Here is a 16659-nt window from a genome sequence, read left to right as displayed (position 1 = left end):
TAATGTTTTATTCATAAGATTTTCATCTTTTGTAAGAGATTTGTCGCAAGAATATTTCGTTTTATAAATTCATCGCGAACATTTCAGAAGAGGTTGTGAAGAAAAATTCGAAAAAGAAGTTTGCAAGTAGTGCAATATGCAACGTCTAATCTAAAATGATGAAAAAATTTTGAAGTTGAAAATTTAGGTAGTATTTTCAATATTATAGTCTGTTAATCGATCCATTGCAATAAATACTACAAAGTCTTCCCGAATAGTAGTCGTAATGTGTGAAATATAATTTTTTGTTAAAAATGAAATTTAAGCGTGAAACTCGATTAAGAAAATTTTTAAGAATTTTAGAATTTTAAAATTTAATTCCGAAGTTTGTTTCACAAAATTTTAGTAAAAACAATTTAAATTCGACTATCATAACATCATGTGTTATTTGATTCCCTAAATCACGTTTCAAATGTCACTGTAGAACTGCGAGTTTGACATGAAAGAAAACTTATGAACGATCGTGATATAATACAAAAAAATTAACATATATGCACACATGAGCAATAAATTAAAAAAAATTTACATAAAATCTTACCACGAAAAAAGTTTAGACAAAGAATCACACTTAATCTGAATTAATTTAAAACATTCGCCGTGTCTCAGCCGAAATTTATTAATAGATTGTAAAAATAATATTTTAATATATTAATTTAGTATCAAAGTTATCAAATCATAATCCATTTGAAAAAAAAAAATTTTTTTTTTTTATTCTATTCATGATATGGAAAAGCTAAAAGTACAATAAATAAATAAATATATATATATATATAACATTGTAAAAATTTAATTCTTCCTAGCAAGAAAATTATAATCAAATAAATTCATGATAAAATTTGAAACTCTTATAGAATTATTTCTAAAAATAGAACCAATATATCCAACCGGAGAAGTTTGTTTTAATTCTACATGTCTAGATTTTAGTACTTCAGCGGAACTTCGTTTTTTCATTTCATTTTCATATTCTTTAATACAAGAAATATAATTTTCTGGGGAATAATTAAGTAATGCATTAGAAAGAACTTCAGCATCTTGAATAGCATTATTTGCTCCTGATGATAATACAGGACTCGTAGCATGAACGGCATCTCCTAATAATGTAATCCTATTACTCGTCCATGCATTAACAGATAATGGATCAATATCTTGCATCTTTCTTCTTCGTACAGGATTGTAAGTTTTAGAAGTCGTTTTAGGAACCAAATTCCATAGTTCCAACAAAATGTCAGTCATTTCACATTCTGGTCTTAATTTTCGAATCATATATTTAACATGATCAACAACAGATGCAGGATCATTATCATCAACTTTAATTTTATCATGTTCAACATCATCTAATTTAGATGGATATTCAAAAAATATTGTTGTCCTATAATAAGGTTCACTTTTATCCTCATAATTTTTTTGTTCTATTGGAATAAAACGAAGAATAGTAGCCGAAGCTTCTCCATTTAATCCAAGAGTTCCCCGAAATGTACCGTTTCCATTTAGTTTAGTTAATCTGTCTATAAGATTTTTAGGTACGGCCACATCTGTAACAATCATGGTTATTCCATAATCAAAAATTTGTAATTCGGGTAATTTTTGTTTTCGAACTAAAAGAAAAAGAAAAAGAAATACAATTAATTATTAAAAAATCAAATGTTGCGTATATATATGTATATATATATATTACCTGGAGAATTGATACCATCTGCACCAACTAAAATATCACAAAATTCTTTCGAACCATCTTCAAAAAGTACCCAAACACCATCATCAGTTTCTTCATATCTAATACATTTTTTACCCCATTGAACTGGCACATTTTCTAATAAAACATGTCTAAGTTTATCACGGTAAGTTACAATTATTGAATAACCAACGGATATATTTGCAACTTCATAAACATCTTTAGCTTGTTTAGTTGGAGGTCTTAATAGCAGGTTTCCCATATGGTCGGAGAGTGAAAATCCATGATATTCTATATTAGGAACTGAATTTGGAATTGCTTTTGGAAGGTTTAAAGCGATCGATGAAGGAACACAATTTATAAGAGATCGAGCACCATAATTGTTTATGCCTATATGATATCCTTGCCATCGTTCTTTTAGTTTTTAATATAGAAATCAGTGATCGAATTAGTCGAGTGATTTTTTAAAAAATATTATGAAAATGATTATACAGTATACCTTGAGGACTGGATTCTCGATCAAAGATTTTTACATTGAATTCTTTTTTATCTTTATTCTTTATCAAAGCGTGATAAAGGGTAAGGCCTCCTAGACCTGCACCAACAATAATTATAGTCGGAATTTTTTGTTGCATTTTTTAAAGAATTTTTTTTTTTTTTATAATGGACAAATTGATGTCAATTGAGTTATATATATTTCAACGTAAAATTTTGCCGAATTGTTAGTGTAACATTGAAATAGAAAAAAAAAAGAAGAATGCAATACAATGGATACAATGACTCATTTACAATGACATTTTAAATAAGTATTATTATAATAATGATATTTTTTAATGAAAATTATTTAAGAACAAAAGCTTCCTTTTTGAGAAATTCATAGATGATATAGTAAATCCTAAAAAGGATCGAACAAGTTGATTATGTAGGCTCTTTTTATCGAAAAAATAAAAGTAAAAATAGTACTAAAAAATAAATCTAGAAAATAATAAAAATATAAATTTGAAAAACAAGGGCTTCTGCGGCAATGTTTCATATGAATGATGAATAACGGACATAATCAATAAATCATACTGTATTGGTCACAGTATGATTTTCGTATAAAAGTAGTAAAGGTTACATATAAAGTTAAACTTTCTCACGCTAATTAACGACATTGTTTATTTGTATTTTTTATTTACTAATAATAAATAGAGTATCAGAATTTGTAATTGAACTAAATGGGATAATTATTTGTTTCATATTTTTGTTTATTTCTGTCGTAAAGCCTTTTTATAAACTTGAAATAATATAAAAAACTTATCTGTCCTTGTTACTTTGCCGTAATTGTTCCTGTTGCGTAATAGGCCTACACCTGACCGTATTTTAAACTTACGTTATCACAATTTCTTTAATATAGAATGCGTATAATACGTATATTTATACCATTATTATTTATCAATTAATTATTGTAAAGGATCAAAAAAAAAAGTAATACGCCAACTTATTATTATATATTTATATATTTTCATTTGGCCTAATTGTAATTAATTAATTTATCTCGTTTTTTGGTGATTTTGTTCATATTTTCAATTTTTATTTTATATTAAGTAAATAGAATCCTAAAAATTCATCAGGAGATTGTATGAGCCGAATATTAGCGTAAAGTTATCAAATATGTATAATCCCTAGAAATTTATACTCCGTAAAAATCTATAAATATACAATTTTGCATAATTTATGATTAAAACATAGTTATTAATAAGCGTATCTTAAAAAGTGTCATAAAATTTTTATGAATAGGTATTTTCAAAGTTTTATATCTTGAAATAAATTCTTGAATATATGATTTAAGTAATTTACACATAAAAACAGTTTAAAAAATATTTTGTTGATTTTGTATCTTAAAAAGTTTCATAATTCTGTATCAGGAGAATAAAATAAGCGTAGAATCTCTGCAAAATAATACATGTGTGAAAAAACTACGCAAATCTGCACCACTCGCGACGATATACGAGTGTGAAAAATTTAGAGGAATTTTCAATAGTATAAAAAGGTGTATTTTTAAAAATGACGTAGTTTTTTTAATGGTAAAAAATAATGTAGTTACCTTAACAGTATTTTTTTTTACTTACACTAAGAGTCGAACTGAATGCATTTTATTATTTTTTTACTTACACTGACATTTTATTTATTATTTTTTTTTACTTACACTAAGAATCGAATTGAATAGTACTATCTCAAGATAAACTATTAATATATTAAGTCTCATTATCCGACCACTACACTATTTGTTCTTTTTTTTTAAATAAATCTAAAATAAAATAAAGAACAATTTTGTTGAATGCATCATGATATCAGATATCACTTAAAAAAAGACTATAAATCATTTAAAAATACAAATAATTGGTTAATTTTATCTGTTTAATATAATATAATAAAATTAATTAATTATTAGTATTATATTTCATATTATTTTGAATAATTTTGTATTTAAAAACGTCGCGTAAAATTTACTTAGAATAAAAATGTATTTATATAATTTTTTTTTGTGTAGATTATAAGTTACATTTCGCGTGGGTTATGCAAAATCATTTATTTATGCAAATTTGTAAAGCGTAGATTGCTAAAACTACCTCAGTTGTTAAATGTCCGAGTTTGAAAAATTTGCCATTAAATAATTTTGTTCACAGTATAATGTAGATAAACATTCATCATGACAATTTATACAAATTTTTTTGTTACTTATTTAAGAGTATCTTATAATAGCATTAAAAATTATACATATAGCATATGATTTTTCATCAAGAATATCTCATCGTAAACTTGTCCATTAAAAGTCAAAATGAGATAAGTTATCATAAATAACATCGTGTTTTATCCCTAAATCACGTTTCAAATAAAGTAGTGAGCCAAAGAAAGAAAGAGTCAACATTTAGACAATCAGTTGCACAAGATCTGACCACAAAAAAGTTTGAATCATATCAGAAATGCTAGTACCAGTATCATGCGCCATTGCGCCGAGCAATCATACTTAAATTTTTTGCTACAAGATTACTAAATATTCGCCGAGTATTGTAACAGCAGCACGATATTTATTAATTTATCAATTTAACATCAAAATGATACATTTAGTAAAAGAAAAAATTCTTATTAATATGAAAAACTAAAAATATAATAAATATATATTTTATATTGAGCATATATATAAAGATAAGCGAACAAAAAACGTGTATAAAAATAAACATTTAGCTAGTTTTTCTAACAAGAAAATTAAGATCAAAGAAATTTATGAAAAAATTTACAATTCTCATAAAATTATTTCTAAAAATAGAACCAATATATCCAACTTGAGAAGCTTGTCTTAATGCGATAGATCTAGAATGTAGCACATCCGTGGAATTTCGTTTTAACATTTCATTTTCATATTCTTTAATACAAGAAATATAATTCTCTGGAGAATAATTAAGTAGTGCTTTAGAAAGAACTTCAGCATCTTCAATAGCATTGTTCGCTCCTATTCCTAATACAGGACTTGTAGCATGAGCGGCATCTCCTAATAATGTAACTCTACTACTCGTCCATGTATTAATAGATAACGGATCAATATCTCGCATCTTTCTTCTTCGTACAGGATTATAAGTTTTGAATGGATATTTTTTTGAATCAGGAGTCGTTTTGGGAACCAAGTCCCATAATTCCAATACGATGTTAGTCATTTCGCATTTTGGTCTTAATTTTCGAATATAATATTTTACATGATTAACGACAGATGCAGAATCTTCATCATCAACTTTGTGTTCATCATGTTCATCATCTAATTTAGTTGGATATCCATAAAGTATTGTCGCTCTATAATAGGTTTCATTTTTATTCTCAAAATTTTCTTGTTCTATTGGAATATGACGAAAAAAAATAAACGTAGTATCTCCATAAAATCCAACAGTTTCTTGAAATGTACCGTTTCCATTGAGTTTGATCAATCTGTCTAAAAGGTTTTTAGGTGCGGCTACATCCGCAATAATCATAGTTATTCCGTAATCAAAAATTTGCAATTCTGGTAATTTTTGTTTTCGAACTAAAAAAAGATAAAAGAGTATTAAATGATAAGTATTTTATTTATTTATTTTATTATTATTATTATTTTACCTGGAGAATTGACGCCATCTGCACCAACTAATATGTCACAAAATTCTTTCGATCCATCTTCAAAAAGTACCCAAACACCATCATCAGTTTCCTCATATCCAATACATTTTTTACCCCATTGAACTGGTACATTTTCTAATAGAATATCTCTAAGCCTATCACGATAAGTAATAATTGTCGATAAACTATTGGTTGTATTTGCGACTTCGTAAACATCTTTAACTTGTTTAGTTGGAGGTTTTAATAGTAGACTTCCTGTATGATCGGCAAGTGAAAATCCATGATATTCTAGATTAGGAATTGGATTTGGCATTGCTTTTGGAAGGTTTAAAGCGATCGATGGGGAAATACAATTTATAAGAGATCGAGCTCCATAATTGTTTATGCCTATATGATATCCTTGCCATCGGTCTTTTAGGTTTACCATAGAAGTAAACAAGTGTTTATGTGAAATTCTTCAAAAAAATGTTATGAGAATGAATACACAGTATATTTATACGTATACCTTGAGGACCAGATTCTCGTTCGAAGATTTTTACGTCGAATTCTTTTTTATCTTTATTCTTTATCAAAGCGTGATAAAAAGTAAGGCCTCCTAGACCTGCACCAATAATAATTACAGTTGGAATTTTTTGTTGCATTTTTTTTTAAAAATTATAATTTGATTCTTTTGCTTTTTTATTAATTTTTTACTTGGTATTTTTTAAAAAATTATAATTTGATATCAAAATTAAAGGAGACGAAGTGAGAGAATTATATATCAACTCAAAATGGCCGAATTTTATCCGATATTTGTGATGGTCATACGATTTACTTCTACTTAAGGAAATTCTTAGTCAGTGAAACTCATTAATTAATGTAACACATACTGTATTTATCCGAAAATACTGACAAAAAAAAATAATAATAGAATAATATTTCGCAGTATTTTTCGATTTATTTCTTTTTAACCATTTGCGCACTAATACTTTGATTTTGAAATATTATGATTATCTTTGTTATCAAATCTTCAACTAGTAGAAGTAATAAAATAATGAATGTGTTATTAAAATTATATTAATTTTATTTAATAAGTGCTTACTTTTTATAGGAATTCATACAAAATACTTTTAATTAATAATCAATAAAAATAATACTATACAAATATAGATAAATTCTAAAATTTAAAAATCAAAAAAAAAAAAATAATATCAATGTATACTTATGAGTACCACTGATGATGCCCTCCATATCTTTTTAAATATTTAATATTTTGTAATTATATGGGTCGATAGATGTTCTGAAATTTGAACTGATAGATAATATTCTAATCAATTTATATGTTCCCATTTGACATTGTTATACTCAATTATCTAGTTGCCCGGCTTGAAAATTTGGTTTAATTATTTAGAACACAATGTTCGGTAAATATAGTTAAATATTCACCATGACAATTTTCACAAAAAATTATAATTGTCAAAATCTTTATTTAATATTTTTGCTGCATATCGATATGACTTTTTATCTTTTGTAAGAGACTTGTCAGCAATAATAGTTCGATGTCTAAATTCAAAATGTTTGTCTATAATATCTTGTATATTAAATTTGTTAATGCATATGATGCTCTTCTATATATGAATTGCAATAAAAGCTGTCTTCTCGAATAGAAACCATAATAATAATTCAATTTTGGATAAATATTTTACGAAACCATACGTTTAACACATTTAATTGTGCGACCTTCTTTGCATGAATTTGGATCATCTCAATTCTCAATCGTAAAAAGATTTGATAATATTTATTTTTTTTTGTTAGTAAGGCACATTCCTTTATCGATTTGATAGTGTTTAATAATTGAATAAACTGAAAATTATTATTAGTATAAGCTTTTTTTTAAAAAGAAATACAGATAAAAAATCATTCAATAGTTAAAAATTAAACAAGAAAATTTTTTCCATATTGTATATTATCGGGGAAAGACAAACTTCAAAAATCGGTTAATAATAAAGAACATTTTTTTATCTAACCACAACCGCTTGACGGAATTGATAAAGCTCAGTCATCACGCAAATTAAAAGTTATTATCATCATTGGAGTTTTAACTAATTTCAAAATTGAAAAAATAATAAGGAAGATCAGCGAATATCTGATGAATCTTGAAACTTTTTTCGTGGCCAACTACAATAAACAATAAACAAAAAAAAAATTTAAAATTAAGTTATTAGAGAAAAATTGTAATACCACAAAAATATTGAAGTTCCAAGCAAATTATCTATCATTGGAACTGATGGTGGTGGATTTGATCCTTTTCTTAGAGCGAGATGAAAAAGTAAAACATTAGAGATAATTTAATGATTTTATTTATTTATTTATTTATTATTTTGTCTAGGATTCGGTTTGAAGTAAACTATTTGAAATATTATAACGAGAAAATTATTATTTATTATAGTAATAATAAAAAATGTTACGGATTCTAATTTGTTTTTTTTTTATAAGTTATTCATTTTTCAAGATTTAAAAATTATTAGATTCAATAGCGGGATTTTATTAATAAATTGTAACGATAACACAAAACTTAATTTAAATGTTCCATTCAAGTAAAAAATATATATATATATGTTTTTTTATAAAAAGCTAAAAATATATAAAATATAATAAAATATATATAGTAAATTCAGTACATTCAGTACATATAAAGATAAGCGAACAAAAACATGTATAAAAGTAAATATTTGGCTATTAGTTCTTCTTCCTAACATTCCTAAAAAGAAAAGTAAGATCAAAGAAATTCAGTATAAAATTTAAAATTCTAAGAAAATTATTTCTAAAAATAGAACTAATATATCCAACTTGAGAAGCTTGTCTTAATGCGATAGACCTAGAACGTAGCACGTCCGCGGAATTTCGTTTTAACATTTCATTTTCATATTCTTTAATACAAGAAATATAATTCTCTGGAGAATAATTAAGTAATGCTTTAGAAAGAACTTCAGCATCTTCAATAGCATTGTTCGCTCCTATTCCTAATACAGGACTTGTAGCATGAGCGGCATCTCCTAATAATGTAACTCTATTACTCGTCCATGTATTAATAGATAACGGATCAATATCCCGCATCTTTCTTCTTCGTAAAGGATTGTAAGTTTTAAATGGATATTTTTTTGAATCAGGAGTCGTTTTGGGAACCAAGTCCCATAATTCCAATACGATGTTAGTCATTTCGCATTCTGGTCTTAATTTTCGAATATAATATTTTATATGATTAACGATAGATGCAGGATCTTCATCATCAACTTTGTGTTCATCATGTTCATCATCTAATTTAGTTGGATATCCATAAACTATTGTCGCCCTATAATAGGTTTCATTTTTATTCTCATAGTTTTCTTGTTCTATTGGAATACGACGAAAAATAATAAACGTAGTATCTCCATTAAACCCAACAGTTTCCTGAAATGTACCGTTTCCATTGAGTTTAATCAATCTGTCTAAGAGATTTTTAGGTACGGCTACATCTGTAATAATCATAGTTATTCCGTAATCAAAAATTTGCAATTCTGGTAATTTTTGTTTTCGAACTAAGAAAAAAAGATAAAAGAGATAAGATTAATTATTAAATAATAAGTATTTTATTTATTTTTTTATAATTATTAATTTTTTACCTGGAGAATTGACGCCATCTGCACCAACTAATATGTCACAAAATTCTTTTGAACCATCTTCAAAAAGTACCCAAACACCATAATCAGTTTCTTCATATCCAATACATTTTTTACCCCATTGAACTGGTACATTTTCTAATAGAACATCTCTAAGCCTATCACGATAAGCGATAATTATTGAAAAGTTTGAATTTGCGACTTCGTAAATATCTTTAACTTGTTTAGTTGGAGGTCTTAACAGTAGACTTCCCGTATGATCGGCGAGTGAAAATCCATGATATTCTAGATTAGGAATTGGATTTGGTGTCGCTTTTGGAAGGTTTGAAGCGATCGAAGAAGGAATACAATTTATAAGAGAACGAGCTCCATAATTGTTTATCCCTATATGATATCCTTGCCATCGATCTTTCAGTTTTACCATAGAAACAAGTGTTTAAAAATGAAATTCTTAAAAAATGTTAAGAGAATGATTAGGGCCATGACATATATTAGCTAATATTTTAGGGTATGGGGTTAAGCAAAATATTACATAATACAAAATTAAACATTTCTATCGTTAAAATTAGTATTATACGTATAATTGAATATTATTGGTTAAAAAGATCTAATATTAACTAATATATGTCACTGCCCGTGCACAGTATATTTATACGTATACCTTGAGGACCAGATTCTCGTTCAAAGATTTTTACATAGAATTCTTTTTTATCTTTATTCTTTATCAAAGCGTGATAAAAAGTAAGGCCTCCTAGACCTGCGCCAATAATAATTACAGTTGGAATTTTTTCTTGCATTTTTTTTTAAAAAAATTATAATATGATATGATTAAAAGGGGACGAAGTGATAGAATATATATATCAACTTAAAATGGCCGAATTTTATCCGATATTCTGATTACCAATGTGATGGACATGCAATTTACTCTATTTAGGAAATTCTAAGGTTAGTGAAACTCATAATTAATGTAACACATACCGTATTTATCCGAAAATGCTGACAAAAAAAAAATAGATCATAACAAAGAGGTTTTTAATCTAATAAAAGAATATTTCGCAGTATTTTTCGATTTGAATGAAACTATTTTTTTTTTTAACCATTGGTTTTGAAATATCATGGTTATCAAATCTAGAGGTTGGAACCGGTCCAAAAAGTCTTAACTGGTTAAAACTCAATTCTAGTCAGCATTAAAATTCGGCCGGGATTAGCATCAAATATATTTTTAATCCCGGCCAAAATTAGGCCAGACTTTCAAAACTCTAACTATTCGAAACGAAACTCTAGCTGAAAGACGAAATTCAGGCCAAAGTTGTCTGCCTGCACTATGAATTTCGGCCCGCATTATGAATTTTATATATCACAAAAAATTCTACCATTGGCATCCGAAGTCCCGTGATTTATAATTCTGGCCGGCACTGTAAATTTGGCCAGAATTACAAACATTTTCAGCATTTTAACCGGTTAATTTAACCGATTACAGCAAATTTCTAAATATAGTGGACTGCTAGATGATATAGTACTTGACATTGTTATACTCAATTACTTAGATGCCCGGTTTGAAAATTTGATTTAATTATTTAGAACGCAATATTCGGTATAATAGTTAATTAAATATTCACCATGACAATTTTCACAAAAAAATTTTTTTTTGTTCCTTTATTTAAAAGAATTTTACTATAATTGTCAAAATATTTATTTAATATTCTTACTGCAATATCGATATGACTTTTTATCTGTTGTAAGAGATTTGTCATCAATAATAGTTTGATGTATAAATTCAAAATGTAAAATGTTTGTCTATAATATCTTGTATATTAAAATTTGTTAATGCATATGATGCTCTTCTATATATGAATTGCAACAAAACTGTCTTATCGAATAGAAACCATAATAATAAAGATATCGTTATTACGAGTTGCACAAATCATACGTTTAACACATTTAATTGTGCTTTTGTTAGTAAGCGCGCATTCCTTTGTCGATTTGATAGTGTTTAATAATTGAATAAACTGAAAATTATTATTAATATGATTTTTTTTAAAAAGAAATACAGATAAAAAAAATTATTCAATAGTTAAAAATTAAACTAGAAAATTTTATCCATGATATTGTATATTATCGTTCATTCGCGTGAAAAGACATACTTCAAAAATCGGTTAATAATAAAGAGCATTTTTTTTTATCTAACCACAACCGCTTGACGGAATTGATAAAGCTCAGTCATCACGCAAATTAGAAGTTATCATCATCATTAGAGTTTTAACTAATTTCAAATTGAAAAAAAGATCAACTTGTGACGCGACGGATATCTGATGAACCTACTATGGCGCATTGTACAAGTATTTACATTTTTTTCGTGGTCAGATTTTGTTTAACTACAATAAACAACTGAATAAACTAAAAAAAATTTAAATTAGAAAAAGTTGTAATACCACAAAATATTGAAGTACCAAGTAAACTGATGGTAGTGGATTTGATCCTTTTCTTAGAGAGGAAAAAATAAAAACATTATTAATTTAATGATTTTATTTATTTTATTTTTTTATTATTTTGTCAAGGATTTGGTTTGAAGTAACTATTTGAAATATTATAACGAGAAAATTATTATTTATTATAGTAAATTAATAGTAATAATAATAAACGTTACGGATTCTAATTTTTTTTTTTTTATGTGAGAAGTAAAGTTATTCATTTTTCGAGATTTAAACATTATTGGTTCAATAACGGGACTATATTAATAAATTGTACCGACAACACAATACTTAATTTAAAATGTTCCATTCAAGTAAAAAAAAGATATATACATTTTTTATAAAAAAGCTATAGTAAATTCAGTACATTCAGTACATGATATAAAGATAAGCGAACAAAAAACACGTATAAAGCAAATATTTGGCTATTAGTTCTTCCTAACATTCCTAAAAAGAAAATTAAGATCAAAGAAATTCATGATAAAATTTATAATTCTAATAAAATTATTTCTAAAAATAGAACTAATATATCCAACTTGAGAAGCTTGTCCTAATGCGATAAATCTAGAACGTAACACGTCCGCGGAATTTCGTTTTAACATTTCATTTTCATATTCTTTAATACAAGAAATATAATTCTCTGGAGAATAATTAAGTAATGCTTTAGAAAGAGTTTCAGCATCTTCAATAGCATTGTTCGCTCCTATTCCTAATACAGGACTCGTAGCATGAGCGGCATCTCCTAATAATGTAACTCTACTATTCGTCCACGTATTAATAGATAACGGATCAATATCTCGCATCTTTCTTCTTCGTAAAGGATTGTAAGTTTTAAATGGATATTTTTTTGAATCAGGAGTCATTTTAGGAACTAAGTCCCATAATTCCAATACGATGTTAGTCATTTCGCATTCTGGTCTTAATTTTCGAATATAATATTTTACATGATTAACGATAGATGCAAGATCTTCATCATCAACTTTGTGTTCATCGTGTTTATCATCTAATTTAGTTGGATATACATAAGCTATTGTCGCCCTATAATAGGTTTCATTTTTATTCTCAAAATTTTCTTGTTCTATTGGTATACGACGAAAATAATAAACGTAGTATCTCCATTAAATCCAACAGTTTCTTGAAATGTACCGTTTCCATTGAGTTTAATCAATCTGTCTAAGAGATTTTTAGGTGCAGCTACATCTGTAATAATCATAGTTACTCCATAATCAAAAATTTGCAATTCTGGTAATTTTTGTTTTCGAACTAAAAAAAAGATAAAAGAGTTAAGATTAATTATTAAATGATAAATATTTTATTTATTTATTTTATTATTAATTAATTTCTTACCCGGAGAATTGACGCCATCTGCACCAACTAATATGTCACAAAATTCTTTCGAACCATCTTCAAAAAGTACCCAAACACCAACATCAGTTTCCTCATATCCAATACATTTTTTACCCCATTGAACTGGTACATTTTCTAATAGAACATCTCTAAGCCTATTACGATAAGTGATAATTATCGAAAAACTAGTGGTTAAATTTGCGACTTCGTAAATATCTTTAACTTGTTTAGATGGAGGTCTTAATAGTAGACTTCCCGTATGATCGGCAAGTGAAAATCCATGATATTCTAGATTAGGAATTGGATTTGGTGTCGCTTTTGGAAGGTTTGAAGCGATCGAAGAAGGAATACAATTTATAAGAGATCGAGCTCCATAATTGTTTATTCCTATATGATATCCTTGCCATCGATCTTTCAGTTTACCATAGAAGTAAACAAATGTTTATGTAAATTCTTCAAAAAATGTTAAGAGAATGATTACACAGTATATTTATACGTATACCTTGAGGACCAGATTCTCGTTCAAAGATCTTTACCTTGAATTCTTTTTTATCTTTATTCTTTATCAAAGCGTGATAAAAAGTAAGGCCTCCTAGACCTGCACCAATAATAATTACAGTTGGAACTTTTTGTTGCATTTTTTAAAAAAAAAAATTATAAATTGTCATTTGACATTTGAAAAAATAATAGAATACATACTGTATAGCTATATATATTATATTTATATATTTAACGTAGGCCGAATTTTATCCGCTAACAATGTGAAAGTCATTCTATTAAGGAGTTCCCCGAGTCATTTAAATTTAGTAAACTCATTAGTTAGTGTAACACGATACGGTTACCGATTTATCCGAAATAGAATTTTATCCTAACCTAATATGGTAATAGATAGAATAGGTTGATTTTTAATGGAAAAAAAAAATTTTTTTTATGGATTTTTATATATTATAATAATTACCTTTGCTGGAATAGTAAAATTTTACTAGAATCGGATAAATGATGGACCGATCATGTTTCCGACTCCGAAGTAAAATTTTATTTATCCCTATAATAGTCGGTAAAAATAACGTTATAAATTTTTATAAATGAAATCTAAAAAAATAATATATATAATTTAAACAATATATATCTAAAAGTAATTTGTTAAACCATAGTGTTAAACAACATTTTATTTATAATAAATGAAATTTTAGATTATTTTAAATAATTTTACGAATAATCATTTCAAACACTTTTCTTTCTGTTTCCACTTTCAATATTTTCTAACTTTTTGAGTACCATGATGTTCTCCATTTCTTTTTAAATATTCAATATTTTGTAATTATATAAGGATCCATCCACTAATGAAAGAAAAATAATTAACTAAAGATAAACACTCTGAAATTTTGATTGATAGATTTATGATATTATATTTGGTTTAAGTGTTTCCATTTGACATTTTTATATTCAAGTATCCAGATGTACAGTTTGAAAAATTTGATTTTAATTATTTAGAGCACATTGTTCGGTATAATGGAGCTAAACATTCATCATGGTAGGTTTTTTTGTTTCTATATTTAAAAGAATTTTAAAAAATTTAATAATAATTAATAATAATTTTACTGCATATGGTTTCCATCTTTTATAATAAGAGATTTATCAGAAAAAATACAAAGGAACCTGGAATTGGGTCTGGAACGGATTATTATAATGAAATAATAAATTTATTTTCGATATGTCGGATTCCTTGATATATCTGATTTTTTAATGGACGATGAATCTCGTTTATCGAGCCTGTCTGCATTAGTTCATTACTAAATCTGAATCGTTTGTCTGGGGTTTCTTTAATAATAAACTAAGTCTTTTTGAATAGTAGTATAGTAGTCATAATGTAAAAACAATATATATATACTATATATATTTTTTTAACTTTCTGATAAAAGAATGAATTTACGGAATTGTTTCACAAACTTTCTTAAGCAATGAAAGTCGTCGCGACGACGACGTTATTGAATTTCTAAATCACGTGTCAAATGGAGCGAGTCGAGCGGGATTGGACAAATAATTTTTAAAGTATAAGCGGCATTCAAAATTTTTTATTCCAAAAATTAACTCATGTGACCAATCGTGATACGGTAATTTTTAATATATTTATTATATATACATGATACAAAAAAATACGTAATGTAATAAATCACGACCGAGAATTTGACTTTTTTCTTATTAATACTGTAAATAAATAAATAATACCATAAGTTTAATAATTAAACAAATGCATAACAGAATGGGAGAAACATTTTTTTTTTTTAGAATTTGTTTGCAGAATTTGAAGGGAAAAATAAAAAGATCCAATTATTAAGCCGATTAAATTATAAAAATATATCAAACCCTATTATAAGTGGACTAATTTTTACTATTGTTAATATGAAAAATCTAGATTTATAAGACCATGCAAAAATATATAATTAATAAATGCTACAAGAAAAAATTTCATTAAATTATCATACATCTCAAAAAAAATCTCCACTTTGAACTTCCTTTCGACTTGATTTTTTTAAAAAAAATGTGAAAAGAATTAAAAAAAATATATCATAAAAAATAATGTCCTTTCAAAAAAAATTAATAATCATAATTTTGATAAGCTATCTTGTGATACAACTAGGAAAACAGTAACCGTCACGTTTATTTACTCAGGATCTTTTTTCTTATTACAACATTAAACAAAAAAATTGATTACGAAAGATAGCAAATTATCAGTGTTACAAAAAAAAAAAGAATATTATTGAAAGGATTTTTTAAAACATATTGTTTAAATTTGAATGCTAAAAATTTCTTCAACGTGCTTATTCAAGATTATTTGAATTATGTGGTATTATTTTATTTTTTTTTATTTATTAAAATCTTTGCATGATGTAAACATTCCTTTTTTTTTAGGAAATTGGTTTCTTTTTTTGTAATTTTACTTGAATCCTAAGAATGTTATTATGGAAAAACTTTGCACAATAATTCAAAGCCAAATAGTCTTAAAAAATTAGATATATCAAATTATTTATTTAGTTATGTTTATATGAAATATATGACTTACTGTATGTAATATTGTAATATGTAATTATTATTTGTTGCTGACTTAGCCAAGTCTTTTAAAAACTTGTTGTCACCTGATCACCACGTTGAGGTGAGCAACATTGGTCGGGGGAAAGGAAAAACGAAAGGGAAAGGGAAGACGAAGGGAAAGAGGAGACGAAAGGGAAAGAAAAAAGCGAGAGAGGAGGAAGGGGAAAGAGCAAGGAAATATACAAACATACACCACCCACACACAAACCTACACACAACAACCAACATACGTAAAGAAACCTAGACATAGAGAAAATAGACTTGATAAAAAGTT

The 16659-nt window shown here is 26.4% G+C and overlaps 4 protein-coding genes across 4 annotated transcripts; all 4 read right to left on the bottom strand.

Annotated features, from left to right (window-relative positions):
- Positions 1-715: 715 nt before the first annotated feature.
- On the bottom strand, positions 716-2373 carry OCT59_029809 (uncharacterized protein). The gene is made up of 3 exons (XM_025332119.2): positions 2211-2373; positions 1715-2125; positions 716-1634 (listed from the first exon to the last, which is right to left on the bottom strand). The coding sequence occupies exons 1-3, from the start codon at positions 2344-2346 to the stop codon at positions 826-828; spliced, it is 1356 nt and encodes a 451-aa protein (XP_025176827.1). The 5' UTR covers positions 2347-2373; the 3' UTR covers positions 716-825.
- A 2360-nt stretch (positions 2374-4733) lies between these two features.
- OCT59_029808 (uncharacterized protein) lies at positions 4734-6477 on the bottom strand (the record flags this gene model as incomplete). Its single annotated transcript, XM_025318134.2, has 3 exons — positions 4734-5765; positions 5837-6247; positions 6342-6477. The coding sequence occupies 3 exons, from the start codon at positions 6475-6477 to the stop codon at positions 4936-4938; spliced, it is 1377 nt and encodes a 458-aa protein (XP_025176828.2). The 3' UTR covers positions 4734-4935.
- A 1864-nt stretch (positions 6478-8341) lies between these two features.
- Positions 8342-10299, bottom strand: OCT59_029807 (uncharacterized protein). The gene is made up of 3 exons (XM_025318135.2): positions 10136-10299; positions 9478-9882; positions 8342-9393 (listed from the first exon to the last, which is right to left on the bottom strand). The coding sequence occupies exons 1-3, from the start codon at positions 10269-10271 to the stop codon at positions 8555-8557; spliced, it is 1380 nt and encodes a 459-aa protein (XP_025176829.1). The 5' UTR covers positions 10272-10299; the 3' UTR covers positions 8342-8554.
- A 2074-nt stretch (positions 10300-12373) lies between these two features.
- On the bottom strand, positions 12374-13930 carry OCT59_029806 (uncharacterized protein; the record flags this gene model as incomplete). Its single annotated transcript, XM_066146221.1, has 4 exons — positions 12374-13023; positions 13092-13208; positions 13293-13703; positions 13795-13930. The coding sequence occupies 4 exons, from the start codon at positions 13928-13930 to the stop codon at positions 12374-12376; spliced, it is 1314 nt and encodes a 437-aa protein (XP_065994889.1).
- Between the last annotated feature and the right edge of the window lie 2729 nt (positions 13931-16659).

Source organism: Rhizophagus irregularis, chromosome 9 (genome assembly GCF_026210795.1).
Source record: "Rhizophagus irregularis chromosome 9, complete sequence".
NCBI lineage: Eukaryota > Fungi > Glomeromycota > Glomeromycetes > Glomerales > Glomeraceae > Rhizophagus > Rhizophagus irregularis.
Note: the sequence above shows the minus strand (reverse complement) of the source record. Positions and strands in the feature narration are given on the sequence as shown.